This window comes from Chlorocebus sabaeus, chromosome 28 (assembly GCF_047675955.1).
Source record: "Chlorocebus sabaeus isolate Y175 chromosome 28, mChlSab1.0.hap1, whole genome shotgun sequence".
NCBI lineage: Eukaryota > Metazoa > Chordata > Mammalia > Primates > Cercopithecidae > Chlorocebus > Chlorocebus sabaeus.
Window position 1 is genome coordinate 15,017,809 of NC_132931.1, and position 14,668 is coordinate 15,032,476.

The 14,668-nt window shown below is 46.1% G+C and overlaps 1 protein-coding gene across 3 annotated transcripts in view; it reads left to right on the forward strand.

Moving 5' to 3' along the window:
* The first annotated feature begins 2,589 nt into the window (after positions 1 to 2,589).
* The window catches only part of USP42 (ubiquitin specific peptidase 42), a 55,729-nt gene continuing 43,650 nt past the window's right edge, over positions 2,590 to 14,668 (forward strand). For 2 of the 3 annotated variants that reach the window (XM_037995433.2, XM_037995431.2), the window contains exons 1-3: positions 2,590 to 2,712; positions 8,880 to 9,129; positions 12,380 to 12,580. In XM_037995433.2, the coding sequence (XP_037851361.2) occupies positions 8,889 to 9,129; positions 12,380 to 12,580 (442 nt within the window). In that variant the 5' untranslated portion in view covers positions 2,590 to 2,712; positions 8,880 to 8,888. Of the gene's footprint in view, positions 2,713 to 8,879; positions 9,130 to 12,379; positions 12,581 to 13,950; positions 14,017 to 14,668 lie in introns of those variants that run through there. The other variant, XM_037995436.2, reaches the window with a different exon arrangement.

The window sequence follows — 14,668 nt, forward strand, 5'->3', positions numbered from 1 at the left end:
CTCCCAAAGTGCTGGGATTACAGACGTGAGCCACCACGCTCAGCCTGTACTAAGATTTAAGGGGCAGCCTGGGGGGGCCAGTTTGTCAACAGTGTGACGTGGAAAATGAAGCCTGGCTGGTGTGGTGGCTCATGCCTGTAATCCCAGCACTTTGGGAGGTCCAAGCAGAAGGATCCCTTGAGGCCAGGGGTTCAAAACCAACCTGGGCAACATTGTGAGAGCCTGTCTCTAAAAAGATAAAGATTAGCTAGGCGTGGTGGACTGTGCCTATGGGGACACACTGTGGGCTGCACGGAAAAGGCAGCGTGGGTGAGCTTTCTACAAGCCGATGCAGTAGTGGGGTGGGGCAAGGTACTGGAATTGAGGAGTGTTATGGTTGAAACACATACAAAAGGGAACCTGGAGTTTCTGACGCCAAGCTAAGGAATTTAGACTTTGCTGTGAGCCATAGAATGCTCAGGGGAGTCAAGTGATCTGGCGTTGTTTGGAAGACCACCCAAGCCACAGTAGGATGGGAAGGGAGTGCAGCAACAGAGAAGAGGCTGTTGAGATGGAATTGTGGAGCGAAGAAAGGCTGACTCAGGGAGGGTCAGGACAGCAGCCCCTGGGGAGGCCAGGTAAACATGAGTTGGTGTAAAGGGTTAGATCACGAGGGGAGGGAAAGAGACAGAAAGAAAAGGTCTGGTGAGCATAGGAGAGTACCAGGTACTTAATCAATGCAGGGAGGAGCAGGGTCATGGTGGAAGCGAGATGCAGAGATGAACTAGCTCTGTTAGGCCTCAAGGTGGGGAGAGCCAATAAATGATTGGAAGTATGGATCTGGCACTCGGGAGCAAGAGCTGGTCCAGTTGTCTCCTAAGCCTGTACAATGCTAGGATTTGAGATAAAATCTGGATGGGGTGAACAGGGGTCTATCCCTTTCGGAGCCAGGTTTAAAAATTCCCCACCTGAGGTGAGGAGTTCGAGACCAGCCTGATCAACATGGTGAAACTCTGTCTCTACTAAATACAAAAAGTTTAGTGGCGGACATCTCTAATCCCAGGTACTTGGGAGGCTGAGGCAGGAGGCACGCTTGAAACTGGGAGGCAGAGGTTGCAGTGAGCCGAGATTGAGCCAATGCACTCCAGCCTGGGCCACAAGAGCAAACTCCGTGTCAAAAAAAAAAAAAAAAGAAAGAAAAGAAAAGAAAAAGAAAAAGAAAATCCCTTTCTGTAACTCAGTGTGAGTCTGATGGACAGTGGAGCACAGGTCGGGTCAGGCGTACTTGAAGGCTGCCTCAGGTCTTGGGCAGTGGCTCCTGACTGTAATCCCAGCGCTTTGGGAGGTTGAGGTGGGAGAATCGCTTGATATCAGAAGTTGGAAACCAGCATGGGTAACACAGCAAAACTCGTTTCTACAAAAAAATTCTAAAAAATTAGTCGGCTGAAGCGGCTCACGCCTGTAATCCCAACACTTTGGGAGGCCACGGAGGGAGGGCTGCTTGAGTCCAGGAATTTTAGACCTGCCCAGGCAACAGTAAGACCTCCGTCCCTACGAAACAAAACCCCAAACCAAAAACAAACAAACAAAAACCCTAAAATTAAGTGGGCGTGGTGGCGCGCGTCTGTAGTCCCAGCTGCTAGGGAGGCTAAAACAGGAGCATTGCCTGAGTCCGGGAGGTGGCGGCTGCAATGAGCTAGGTCCTGAAATTGCACTCCAGCCTGGGCGACAGACGCTGTTTCTCTTCTTTTCTTTTTTAGACGCTGTTTCTTTTCTTTTCTTTTTTGAGACAGAGTCTCGCTCTAGTCGCCCAGGCTGGAGGGCTGTAGTGCAGAGGCTCGGTCTCGGCTCACTGCAACCTCCACTTCCCGGGTTCAAGCAATTCTCCTGCCTCAGTTTCCCGAGTAGCTGGGACTACAGGCGCGCACCACCGCGCCCGGCTAATTTTTTGTATTTTTAGTAGAGACAGGGTTTCACCATGCTGGCCAGGCTGGTCTCGAACTCCTGACCTCGTGATCCGCCCGCCTTGGCCTCCCAGAGAGCTGGGATTACGGCGTGAGCCACCGTGCCCGGCCCAGACCCTGTGTCTAAGAAACAAAAAATAAAGGCTGGGTCCGCTAGGCCAAAGGCGGCGCAAGGTAGTTGCAGACGGCGAAGCCCACGAAGCGCAGGATTTCTCGGAGCCGAGTCTGTCTTCGGGGGACGGGGATCCCAGACTCCTGCGCCCCCAGATGCCTCGCTTCTGGAAACGCGTCTGGGGTCAAGCGCAGGACTAGGCGCAGGCCCGGGGCCCTCAACCGGTCGCGCACCGTCTGGCTCTGACCAGGGTAACACAGGGCGGAAGAAGCCCTTTTTCCGCCGCGCAGACGCGCGGCCAGCCCAGCCAATCAGCGCGCTCCCTCCGCCGGCCCTACTGGCGCTCTGGTGACGCGCTACGCCGGGCTTCGCCCACGGCTCTTGGGCGACGGCCCCTCCCACACTCGCCGCGCCTGTTAGCTGCGCGCCGCGCTTCTTGTGCGACGGCCCCTGGGCGGCGGCGCGTTCCGGCGCGGCCCTGGCGCGCCCCCTGGCGGCCCGGAGGGGCGCGGCGGGCGCGGCGCTGACCCGGAGGCGGCGGCGGCGGTGCCCGGATGGAGGCACGTCATTGTCCCCCGCCGGGCGGCTGGGCTGTGTGCGGCGGCGGCGGCGGCGGCGGCGGCCGAGGGGGATGGAGCGAGCGCCGAGCCGGGTCAGGTAAGCTCCCGCCTCCTTCCCGCCCGCCGCAGGCCGGCATGGGGCCCGCGCAGCGCCCTGCTTGCCTGGGCAGCCGCTGGCCCGGCCGCCCCTCAGCCGGCGCGGCCCGCCGGGGGCTGGCGCGGCCCCTCGCCCGCCTCCCCCTCCACAGCCGCGGGCCGCCCGGGACCCCGCCGCGCTGGGGGCTGCGGCGCCACCACCCGCCCGGGCCAGGCCGCTGGGGAGGGGGCGGCGGCCGCGGCGGGCGGGCGCCGGGGTAGCCGGGCTGCGCGGGGAGACCGGGCCCCCTGGTTGCCATGGACACTGCACTCCCACCCCCACCCGGCCCCAGCCCGCCCCCTCGGCCCGGGGGCCGGGCAGGCAGGCGGGAGGTTCGGGGCGGCCGGGGTGGGCGTGTGCTGGCCACTGACCGCGGAGCCCGGCGTCCCCGGCCCGCCCGCCGCCCCCTGCGTGGCTGCCACCTCCCGCTCCGGAGCCCCCTCAGAGCCCCGGGCCGGCCTCCCTGCCCCCACTGCATCCCTAATAGAGACAAACTTTTCCCACCTTGGGCGCCCCCTCCCCAGGTCTGGCCACCTGGTTGCTCCGCGGAGAGTCCGAGGTGCCCACGCCGGGCGGAGCGGCCACCCCGAAGGGAGAGGAGAAGCCGGGCGGCGCGTCCCCAAAAGCATGTGTGCCTGCCTAGCGTTTTTTATCTTCGAGGCAGGAAGAGCCAACTTACCTGGGACGGGGGATCCGTTGCAGATGTTGGAAATGAAAATTGGACGGGACAGGTTTTCCCATCTAGGACTTTAACCCCTCTAATATGCATGCAGTGGAGATGACTTTTGTTGAATGACTCTTAGGAGGCCGTGGGGTCACTTGTTTATGGGAAAACATGTTGGTTATGTAAAATCAATACCCTTACAGCAAAACTGTTTGAGAAACTAGTTAACGCCTCCTTTTCAAGGTAACCACAGAATCCTAGGTTCTCATTTTGGTGGCCTCTGGAAACGTTTTGAAGAGTTGTAAATTTTAAACCTAATTCTTTTTACTGTGTTACTCATTCAAATTGCCTGGGGGATATGAATGATCAGTTTCACTTATTTGCTTTAAATTAGGGTCAGTTTCACTTTCTTTTCTGTATCTTTGAATCAAGTCTACAGTAAGTATTTGGTTTGCAAAGTTTAAGGCCAGTCGTTTTGTTTACTTAAGTATAATTAAGATCAAGGTTTTGTCTTTTTAAAGCGTGTGTGTTTTCTCTTATAACGGAAATGCTACAAGAACGTGGATTACATTGTTTACGAAGAAGCAGAGTGTAACAGTTTCTTTTTAAGTGTGTTGACATTATTACCTCAATGTATGTAGAGTGCCACAGTGTCTAAATAGTGTAACTCTTTTTACAAATGAAAAAAGAATAATGCATTCTAGCGTTTGATAACAAGGGAGACATACCATGTAAGAGACTGGGAATTTTAAGGCTTTGAGTAAAAGACTAGTATTTAAAGCAAAGGAAACACTTGTGAAGTCTCATTCCTCCACACAAATCCAACCTCGATTCATGTTCGTGTTGTTTTTTTGAGACAAGATCTCCCTCTGCTGCCTAGGCTGGAGTGCAGTGGCACAATTGTAGCTCACTGCAGCCTCAACCTCCTGAGCTCCAGCACTCCTCCCAGCTCAGCCTCCCAAGTAGGTAGGACTACAGGCACACGCCACCACACCCAGCTTATTTTATTTTTCTTAAAGAGACAGGGTCACACTGTTGCCCAGGCTAGTCTGGAACTCCTGGGCTCAAGCCATCCTCCTGCCTTGGCCTCCCAAAGTGTTAGGATTACAGGCTTGGGCCACCGTGCCCCACCTGTAGGTGGTGGTGGTTGTTGTTTTTAATGCTCTTGTAACTTTTGTATATCATCAGAAGATGTTGCTTAAAAGTCTTGATATTTTTAACAGTAATATTTAGAAGCTTTACTGAAAGTGAAGAACACATAAGCATATGAATCTGAAGTCCTACATAACATTGTTTAGTTTCAAGAAAGGTTATGTGTGTAGCAGATGGAGTTTAGTTTGATGCCTGTTGGTTTTAGGTCAAGACTTCATTGGCCGAAGATACGGATGAAAACGAATGGGTAGTTTTGGTTTGTTTTTCCGCAGTTACAATGCTGTATGGTTAACGATGCCTTGAATTGTGCTTTCCTTAAATTTTTTTCACTTAAGAGGCTTTTGTCCCTTCTAAAAGGTAATTGGAGCAAGTAAAATGGTTTTATTTGGTCATTTGTTAGTGATTGTTCTGAAGGTATGTTTATCCCCCTGAAAATCAAGGTTTTTGCTGCTGTTTAGTGTTACTGTAAATAAGGCTGGATTAACCTTTTCTTATATTTGTTATAACTCTATTTGGGCTTTCTTCTTCTTCTTCTTCTTCTTTTTTTTTTTTTTGAGATGGAGTTTTGCTCTTGTTGCCTAGGCTGGAGTGCAGTTGCATGATCTTGGCTCACTGCAAGCTCTGCCTCCTGGGTTCAAGCGATTCTCCCGCCTCAGCCTCCTGAGTAGCTGGGATTACAGGCATGCGCCACCACCCCTGGCTAATTTTGTATTTTTAGTAGAGATGGGGTTTCTCCACGTTAGTCAGGCTGGTCTTGAATTCCCGACCTCAGGTGATCTGCCCGCCTTGGCCTCCCAAAGTGCTGGGATTACAGGCATGAGCCACCATGCCTGGCCTCTTCTTTCTTTTCTTCCTGCATTTTTTTCTTCTCTCCCCACACTGTTTCATAATTTCTTTTAACTGTTAGATGAGGAAAAATGTAAACTGTATTTGGAGGATAAGGCTCAAGCTTTCTTCCTGATTGAGGGTCAGCTACCTTTTATTGATTTAAAATTTCAATTCAGTTTTTTTTCTTAGTTCGTTGAAATTGACAAGCATCTATTCTATTTCTACTTGAGTTCAGAAACTTTAAGATTGGTTTTTTTTTGGTGATAATCTTACCCTAGTGATAATCTTACCCTAATTAAAAATTGCACCAGCCTGGCCAATGTAGTGAAACCCAGCTCCACTAAAAATACAAAAATTAGCCGGGTGTGGTGGCACGCACCTGTAGTCCCAGCTACTTGGGAGGCTGAGGCAGGAGAATTGCTTGAACCCAGGAGGTGGAGAAGGTTGCAGTGAGCCGTGACGGCACCATTGCATTCCAGCCTGGGTGACAGAGCTAGACTTTGTCTCAAAACAAAACAGAACAAACAAATTACAAACAACAAAATTGATGCTTTTAAAAAAGTTTGGCCAGGCTCTGTGGCTCATGCCTGTAATTCTAGCATTTTGGGAGGCAGAGGCAGGAGGATCATTTGAGGCTAGGAGTTCATGACCCGCCTGGGCAACATAATGAGACCCTGTCTCTACAAAAAAGAAAAACCCCAGAAAGTTATTGTGAGCAGCCAGTGTGGAAAGTACATGGGTATTTTATTATCCCTACTTCATTGCATGGGTAATACTTTTTTGTACTTTTACAATATCCTTTTTTTTTTTTTTTTTTCTTAAAGACAGTCTCGCTCTGTCGCCAGGCTGGAGTGCAGTGGCGCGATCTCAGCTCACTGCAACCTCCGCCTCCCAGGTTCAAGCGATTCTCCTGCTTCAGCCTCCCAAGTAGCTGGGGCTACAGACACGCGCCATCATGCCCAGCTAATTTTTGTGTTTTTAGTAGATACAGGGTTTCAGCATGTTGGTCAGGATGGTCTCAATCTCCTGACGTCGTGATCCACCTGCCTTGTCCTCCCAAAGTGCTGGTATTACAGGCATGAGCCACTGTGCCCAGCCTCAATATTTTTTAAAAACAAATTTTAAAGGCCATTTTTACTCCAGAGTTTTCTAAGGGTCAAATGAGATACTGTGTGTAAATCACTCAGCACAAGCTGGTGCTAAAAGCAAACGCTAGTAGTTTTCTGTTTCCAGACTTTGTTCATTAAGTTGTTCTTCACATGTATGGAAAGCTTTCCGTATACCAGGTCAGAGGATGTGAATAAGAACATGGTAGAGAGCAGCAAGTAAAACAGCTGTGGAGTAGATGCCAGCACGCTGCCGTAGAAATCAGCACAGGGTGCTGTGGGGGCCTTGAGGAGGGGTTTGTAACCCAGTCTTGGGGGAATGGTAGTGTCAAGGAAAGTGTACCAGAGGAAGTAAATTGTAAACTGAGAAGTGGAAGTATGAACTGGCTGGAGGTGGAAGGATGGAAAAGAGTCGGAGAAAAGAACGGCATGCGCAGAGCCCAGAGAGAGCAGTGACAAAAAAAAAAAAAAAAAAAAAAAAAAAAGGCTTCAGCATGGTGGGAATGTGACAGAGGGGGTGTTTGGAGAGGTTATTAGGTCAGACAGTGCTAAGTCCAGGCATTAAAATGTTTTGCTATGGGCAGTTGGGCCACTCTTGAAAGATGTTCTTTCTTCCTTTCCTTTTCTTTCTCTCTTTTTTTGAGGCAGAGTCTCGCTCTGTCGCCCAGTCTGGAGTGCAGTGGCGTGATCTCGTCTCACTGCAATCTCTGCCTCCCAGGTTCAAGCAATTTTCCCTGCCTCAGCCTCCCAAGTAGCTGGGAATACAGCCGTGCGCCAGCTCGCCTGGTTATTGTTTATATTTTTAGTAGAGATGGGGTTTCCCCATGTTGGGTGGGCTGGTCTCGAACTCCTGGACTCAAGTGATCCACCCAGCTTGGCCTCACAAAGTGCTGGGATTACAGGGGTGTGAGCCACTGCACCCGGCCTTTTTTTTTTTTTTTTTTTTTTTTTGAGACTCAGTCTTGCTTTGTCACCAAGGCTGGATGTCAGTGGTGCATTCTTGGCTCACTGCAACTTCTGCCTCCTGGGTTCAAGTGATTTTCCTGACTCAGCCTCCTGAGTAGTTGAGATTACAGGCACATGCCACCACGCCCGGTTAATTTTTGTATTTTTGGTAGAGATGAGGTTTCACCGTGTTGGCCAGACTGGTCTCAAATGCCTGACCTCAGGTGATTCACCTGCCTCGGCCTCCCAAAATGCTGGGATTACAGGTGTGCACCACCATGCCTGGCTAATTTTTGTTTTTCGTAGAGACAAGGTTTCACCACGTTGGCCAGGCTGGTCTCAAACTCCTGACCTCAAGCGATCTGCCCTTGGCCTCCCAAGGTGCTGGAATTATAGGCGCGAGCCACTGCACCCGGCCTCCTGAAAGGTTTTCTACGCAGGAGTGGCATGTAGATGTGGCTGTTGTTGGATAGTTTCAGAAATATCCCTAACAGCGTTCTTTTGACAAGGTGGCATAACCAGAAGGAAGCCTGGCTGGGAATGCTGGACCTGGCTCTCAGTCCCAGTTGCTGACTGGTTGCTGACTCGTTGGGGTCACAGTTGCTTCATTTTATAGGCCCTGGGGATTCTGTCTGATCTCTCATAGGTTCCTTATGAAAATCAAGTTAATGTATGTCCAGCAGTTGATGCAATGCCCAACACATAGAAAATGCTCAATTACTGTTAGCCCTAATACTTTAAAATAGGACTCAGAGAGAAAATTATAATCAAGTCCTTTCGTAACAGATATTTGTGTTCGAGTTTGATGTCAGTAATGGCTTATGGGTTTTATTTAAAAAGTCATACATTCCATATAAATGAGCCTCTTAGGAAAAATGGTTTGTTTTAAAGGTGAGATCTCTATAATTGTAATTTTTAAAAATATTAGGTAGTTCGCTTGATGCCATTTGCACTTTAAGCACAAAATTAAGTCTAGATTTTCTGTGTTTAGTTGACGCTTTTCTCTGAGGTATTATATTCAAATTGAAGATTTAGTCAAATATATTCTGTGTATAATTTTTCTAGTTTTAAGCAGTAGAGAAGGAAAATATAGGTACTTAGTAAATAAATAGAATTGAAAATGGAAATGCCCAATTATAAACTGAAATGCCAGACTTTTAGGGGGCATGAAATGAAATGAGAAGTTCTTCTAATCAAATACTTCACTGAAGATTTTAAAATAAAGATCGTTGACATTCAGATTATCATGATGCTAAATGTCCCAAGGAGATTATTACAAACATGTTAGAAAGTGCTATTGTTTTTATATTTGGGTGATATGTTTGAAAATAACTTTAAAATGACTGGGAACGATTTTCCAAGATCTAGTGGTAGGGTAAGGAGATTGCTTTTCTCACCTGATGAAGCAAATATATACTTTTCTTCTTTTGCAGAGTTGAACAATGACCATAGTTGACAAAGCTTCTGAATCTTCAGACCCATCAGCCTATCAGAATCAGCCTGGCAGCTCTGAGGCAGTCTCACCTGGAGACATGGATGCAGGTTCTGCCAGCTGGGGTGCTGTGTCTTCATTAAATGATGTGTCAAATCACACACTTTCTTTAGGACCAGTACCTGGTGCTGTAGTTTATTCAAGTTCATCTGTACCTGATAAATCAAAACCATCACCACAAAAGGATCAAGGTACTGTTTTTCAAAAGAGAGAATTACTGCCAGAAACTCCTGTGTAAATGCTGTTGGTGACTTGGTGGTTTCAGAGAGGGGCTTATTTTGCAAGGCATGAGGCCACCTGAGTAGCCAGCAGAGTTGCATTACTCGATGGGCTTTGTTTTCCTGTTACTTGTTTGTGTTTGACAACAAAGTAGATTGTTTTTGTTACTAGAATATTATTAGTTTCTTTTATTCCAATTTTTTTAAGGATAAACTTTGTTTTGGTGAGAATTGAGATGGGCAAGCATTACATTAACTTGTTAACCAGTAGTTATTCTAGTTCCCTAAGTAGATGACTTTTACAAATTTTGAAGATGTTTTGTAAAATGGTTGTCTTTTGACAAATGAACTTTGCCCAGTTTTTTTGTTTTTGTTTTTTTCCTGGCAGTTAAAAATCATTCGTAGTAATAAAGCTCTTCGAAAGAGAGCAGATAGGCCAGGCACGGTGGCTCACACCTGTAATCCCAGCACTTTGGGAGGCCGAGGCAGGCAGATCACCTGAGGTCAGGAGTTTGAGACCAGTCTGGCCAATATGGTGAGACCCTGTCTCCACTAAAAATACAAAAATTAGCCGGGCATGGTGGTGTGTGCCTGTAATCCCGGCTACTTGGGAGGCTGAGGCAGGAGAATCGCATAAACCTGGGAGGCAGTGGTTGCGGTGAGCCCGAAATCGCACCATTGCACTTCAGCCTGGGCAACAGAGCGAGACTCTGTCTCAAAAAGAAAAAATAAAAAATAAAAAAAAGAGAGTATATAACACAAATGTTACATTTGTTTTGATACAAATGTGGTTACATTTGTTAAAACTCATCCAGATAAATGAGACATTAACACTTTAAGTTGGTACTTCAAGACTTTTGGATTTGAGGACATGAAGATTTGAAATACAGTAGAATTTCCTAGTTAGATTGTTGTTTGGCTTAGAGCATGTAGCCCAGGACAGCTTTGAATGCAGTCCAACACAGATGCGTAAACTTTCTTAAAAACAGTGAGTTTTTGCGTTTTTTTTTTTTTTTTAAAGCTCATCAGCTATTGTTAGTGTTAGTGTATTTTATGTGTGGCCCAAGAAAATTCTTCTTCCAATGTGTCACGGGGAAGCCGAAAGATTGGACACCCTGTGGCTTCGAGTAGTTTGATTGCCATGTTGTTTTGAGTCCTTTTAGCAAATTTCTTTTTTTTTTTTTTTTTTTTTTTTTTTGAGACAGAGTCTGGCTCTGTCACCCATTCTGGAATGCAGTGATGCAGTGGTGCAGTCTCAGCTCACTGCAGTCTGCCTGCCGGGGTCAAGCAGTTCTCCTGCCTCAGCCTCCTGAGTAGCTGGGACTACAGGTGTGCGCCACCACACCCGGCTAATTTTTTGTGTTTTTAATAGAGATGGGGTTTCACTATGCTGGCCAGGCTGGTTTCAAACTTATGATCCACCCGCCACGGCCTCCCAAAGTGCTGGGATTACAGGTGTGAGCTGCTGCGCCCAGACAGCAGTAAGTTTCATACTGTGATGTGGGCGTGGGTGTTGCAGTTTGGCTTGCTGAAAGTGTTCTGGGTAGGGGGAAGTTTATATTATGAAACACAACCTAATCGAATGTTGCACATAGAGGTGGAAAGTCCTTCGGCTTCTCTCCAGCAGCACTTTCCCACAGGACCTCTTTCTCCACGGCCTTCAACCTCCTGTCATGTTGTTTGGACTCCTCTCTCTTCTTAGGACTTAACTCACATCTCCCCACTCTGCCCTTTTTTGGGGCTCCCATCTCATTCTCTACAGAATCCTTTCTCTTATCCTAATTTTGTTCTCCTTTCCCCACCAAGCTGCAGCCTGCCTACGCCTGCCTAAATAACCACTAATATCTCTCTTCAAATGGAGAATGATTCTACATGGCATCTCAGCCTTTTTTTTTTTTTGAGACGGAGTCTCGCTCTGTCACCCAGGCTGGAGTGCGGTGGCGCCATCTCAGCTCACTGCAACCTCTGCCTCCTGGGTTCACATCATTCTCCTGCCTCAGCCTCCCAAGTAGCTGGGACTACAGGCGCCCGCCACCACGCCTGGCTTATTTTTTGTATTTGTAGTAGAGACGGGGTTTCACTGTGTTAGCCAGGATGGTCTCCATCTCCTGACCTCGTGATCCGCCCGCCTTGGCCTCCCAAAGTGGTGGGATTACAGGCGTGAGCCACCGCGCCTGGCCCAGTCTCAGCCTTTTGTTAGAACACTGGGGGACTGCCAAAGCCTTTGAAAAATTAGTCTTACCATTGATGATTTTCAGCTTTCCTAAATAAGTTGTTTCTTGAGCTTCAGCTGAGTTCCATTGTCATACTTAGTTATTAGTAATCTGTTGATAATCTTCAAAATGGATAAAACCTTTTCAGGTCACGGGTAGTCTACTCACAAGTGTGTACAGCCGTTCCTGACAGCCTAAATTCAAAGCCCGCTTCCTTAATGGTAAAATAGGGATGACATCGGTATCAACCATTAGAATTGCAACCATTTGGCTTGGTAAGGGCTCCCTACATGAGATGACAAGGAGGACAGTTATGGTGGCACTGAATTTGCATCCATGGCAAATGTTACAAGGAGTCAAATTTATCTCATTCTATTGATTGTGTTATTTTTTAAATGTTCAAAGTGGATATAAAAGAGTAATCATAATGAACTTTCATGTGGCCATCAACCAACTTTGACATTTATCAACTTATGGCCAGTTATACTAGTACCTACTTACCTCCCCACGACATGATCTTAAATCCAATACTTCATCTTTCACTTGTATTTTAGTGTATACATCTAAAGAGTTTTTTCTAAAAGTCAAAAATGTCTTCGTATGAAAATGCCATTCAGTATTCATATTTCTCTGGTTTTATGTATATATAAATATATACATACATAAAATATTCATAAAATGTATATATATGTATTTTTTAAGCAGTTGTTCAGAGCAACATCCAAATGAAGTCTATACTTTGCATTTGGTAGATATATCTCTCGAGTTTCTTTTAATCTGTAACCCTCTCCCCTTTCTGTCCTTGCAGTTTGTTTATTGGAAAAACCAGATCATTGAAAATTTCTCATGTTCTGGCTTCTGTCATTTAAAATGTCCCTCTTCCCCCTATATTTCAGGCAGGCTGGTCATGAGGTTACAGATCTTGAACAGATTGAGGTTTGACCCAGTGTTACTATTTATTTAGCTTCAGTATGCAAAGCTTTGTTTCTGACTCTTGTTTATTTTTCTAGCCCTAGGTGATGGCATCGCTCCTCCACAGAAAGTTCTTTTCCCATCTGAGAAGATTTGTCTTAAGTGGCAGCAAACTCATAGAGTTGGAGCTGGGCTCCAGAATTTGGGCAATACCTGTTTTGCCAATGCAGCACTGCAGTGTTTAACTTACACACCACCTCTCGCCAATTACATGCTCTCACATGAACACTCCAAAACATGTAAGTGTTCTGTGCTGTGTTTGTAGTGTTGTAGTATGCTAACCTACTTTCACTTTTTCCTCTCAAATGAAAGTGAAGAGTGCTATGATTACTAAGAAGTTGGTTTATTCTTTTAGAAACCAAGGAGGAGAATTCATTATTGGTATTCAGATTGCTTAAAAAACATTTTGCACCTAACTGGACCTGTGAAGGTATTTAAAAAGGAACATTTTATCAGCATTTGGCATTTCTGAACTCCTTGTTAGTTTTCTACACTTACTAAAAAAAAGTGACAGAAATATCTGACATTAGCTGGGCTCACACCTGTAATCCCAGCACTTTGAGAGACCGAGGAGAGAGGATCACTCGAGCCCAAGAGTTGGAGACCAACCTGGACAACGTAGTGAGACCCCCTCTCTACTAAAAATAAAAATAAAAAAAAAATTAGACTAGTGTGGCAGCACACACCTGTGGTCCCAGCTACTCGGGAGGCTGAGGCAGGAAGGTCACCTGAGTCCGGAAGGTTGAGACTGCAGTGAGCTGTGATTGCACTGCTGTACTTCAGCCTGGGCAACAGAAAGAGACCCTGTCTCAACAACAGCAACAACAAAAGTCTGATGCCAGCAACTTGGGACAAGCAGAGTTAAGAAATCCTGCCTCTCCTGGCATTTATACCATGTTGGAAGGCTTGATTCATTTACAGGCTTGTAAGCCTTAGAGGAGAGGGACTCTCTCACCACTGCCCCCAACCTCCTAGAATTCAGACTAGACTTTCCCTTTAGCATTTGAGAACCTCATCTTCAACATACATGGCAGGAAATCAGTTAAAACTTATTAAAATGTCTTTAATTAGATGGAAGCCAGCTTAGTGGTTGACTATCAACCTTCAGGATTTGGAACATCCGTTTTTGAGGTTTTGGCCATCTCCATATGTTGTAAATATCCTTCATTCTTCATAAATGCAGTCTCCCTGTTCTTTGATCTAAATTAATGGCTCAGATTCATGTGTGTATGTTCTGGTGCTATTCGTTAGTTACTAGGATTAAAGAAAAAAAAAATCCTTGGTTTCTTTTTGAATAGTTCTTTACTTAATGGAGAATATAAATTGGTTCTTTTAAAACTGATTTTTTTTTTTTTTCCTCCAAAGAGCCAAGTAATGCTTGTAAAGAATTTGGAAAGTACAGAAAAATTTAAAGAAACCAAAGAAAAATCACCTAGAATCTCACCACCTACCTAGAGGTGTTTGTTATGCCAAGGGGTTTTAAATTACAGAATGAACGTTCTGTTTGCCCTCATTTTCTCTCTTTCTAAGTCCATAATTCATTCCCCACAGACAGCTTTCCTCTCACTTTTGCGCTTAATGAAAGTAGGGTGTGGATGAAAACCCAGCACTAGCACCTGGACAGCAAGAGAGAGGACCAAGACAAAATTCAGAAGCTCCCGGTGTCCAGAATTAGGTGCCTATCTTTTATGCTACTGGTAGTTTTTGCGCTTGCTTCCTCCCTCCCTTCCTCCCTCCCTCCCTCTCTTTCTCTCTCTTTTCCCAGCTTTACTGAGGTGTGATTGATACATACCAAATTACACATATTTAAAATATATAATTTGATGAATTTTGACATCTGTATACACCCATGAAACTAGCATCAAGATGAAGCTAATGAACATGTTCATAACCCTCAAAAGTTCCCTGATGCCCCTTTGAAATCACCCTTTCCATCCTTTCCCCACCCTCATCCGCTCCTGCCAGGCAACTACTGATCTGCTTTCCGTCACTATAGATGAATTAGTTTAGATTTTCTAGAATGTTGCTTATGTGGAATTGTACAGTCCCAGTGTATGTTTTTATATTATCTTGCTTCCTTCACTTAGCATAATTCCTTCAACATTATTCCATTTGTGCCATGTAGCATCACTTCATCGTATTGTTGAGTAGGATTCCATTTTATGGCTAGATCACAATTTGTTTCTCCATTCGTCTGTTGATGGGCATCTGGGTCATTTTTCACTTTGTGCCTTTACAAATTAAGCTGCTATGAACATTTGCAAACAAGCCTTTGTTAGGATATGTTTTCATTTCTCTTAGGTAAATATCTAGGTGTAAAATGGCTT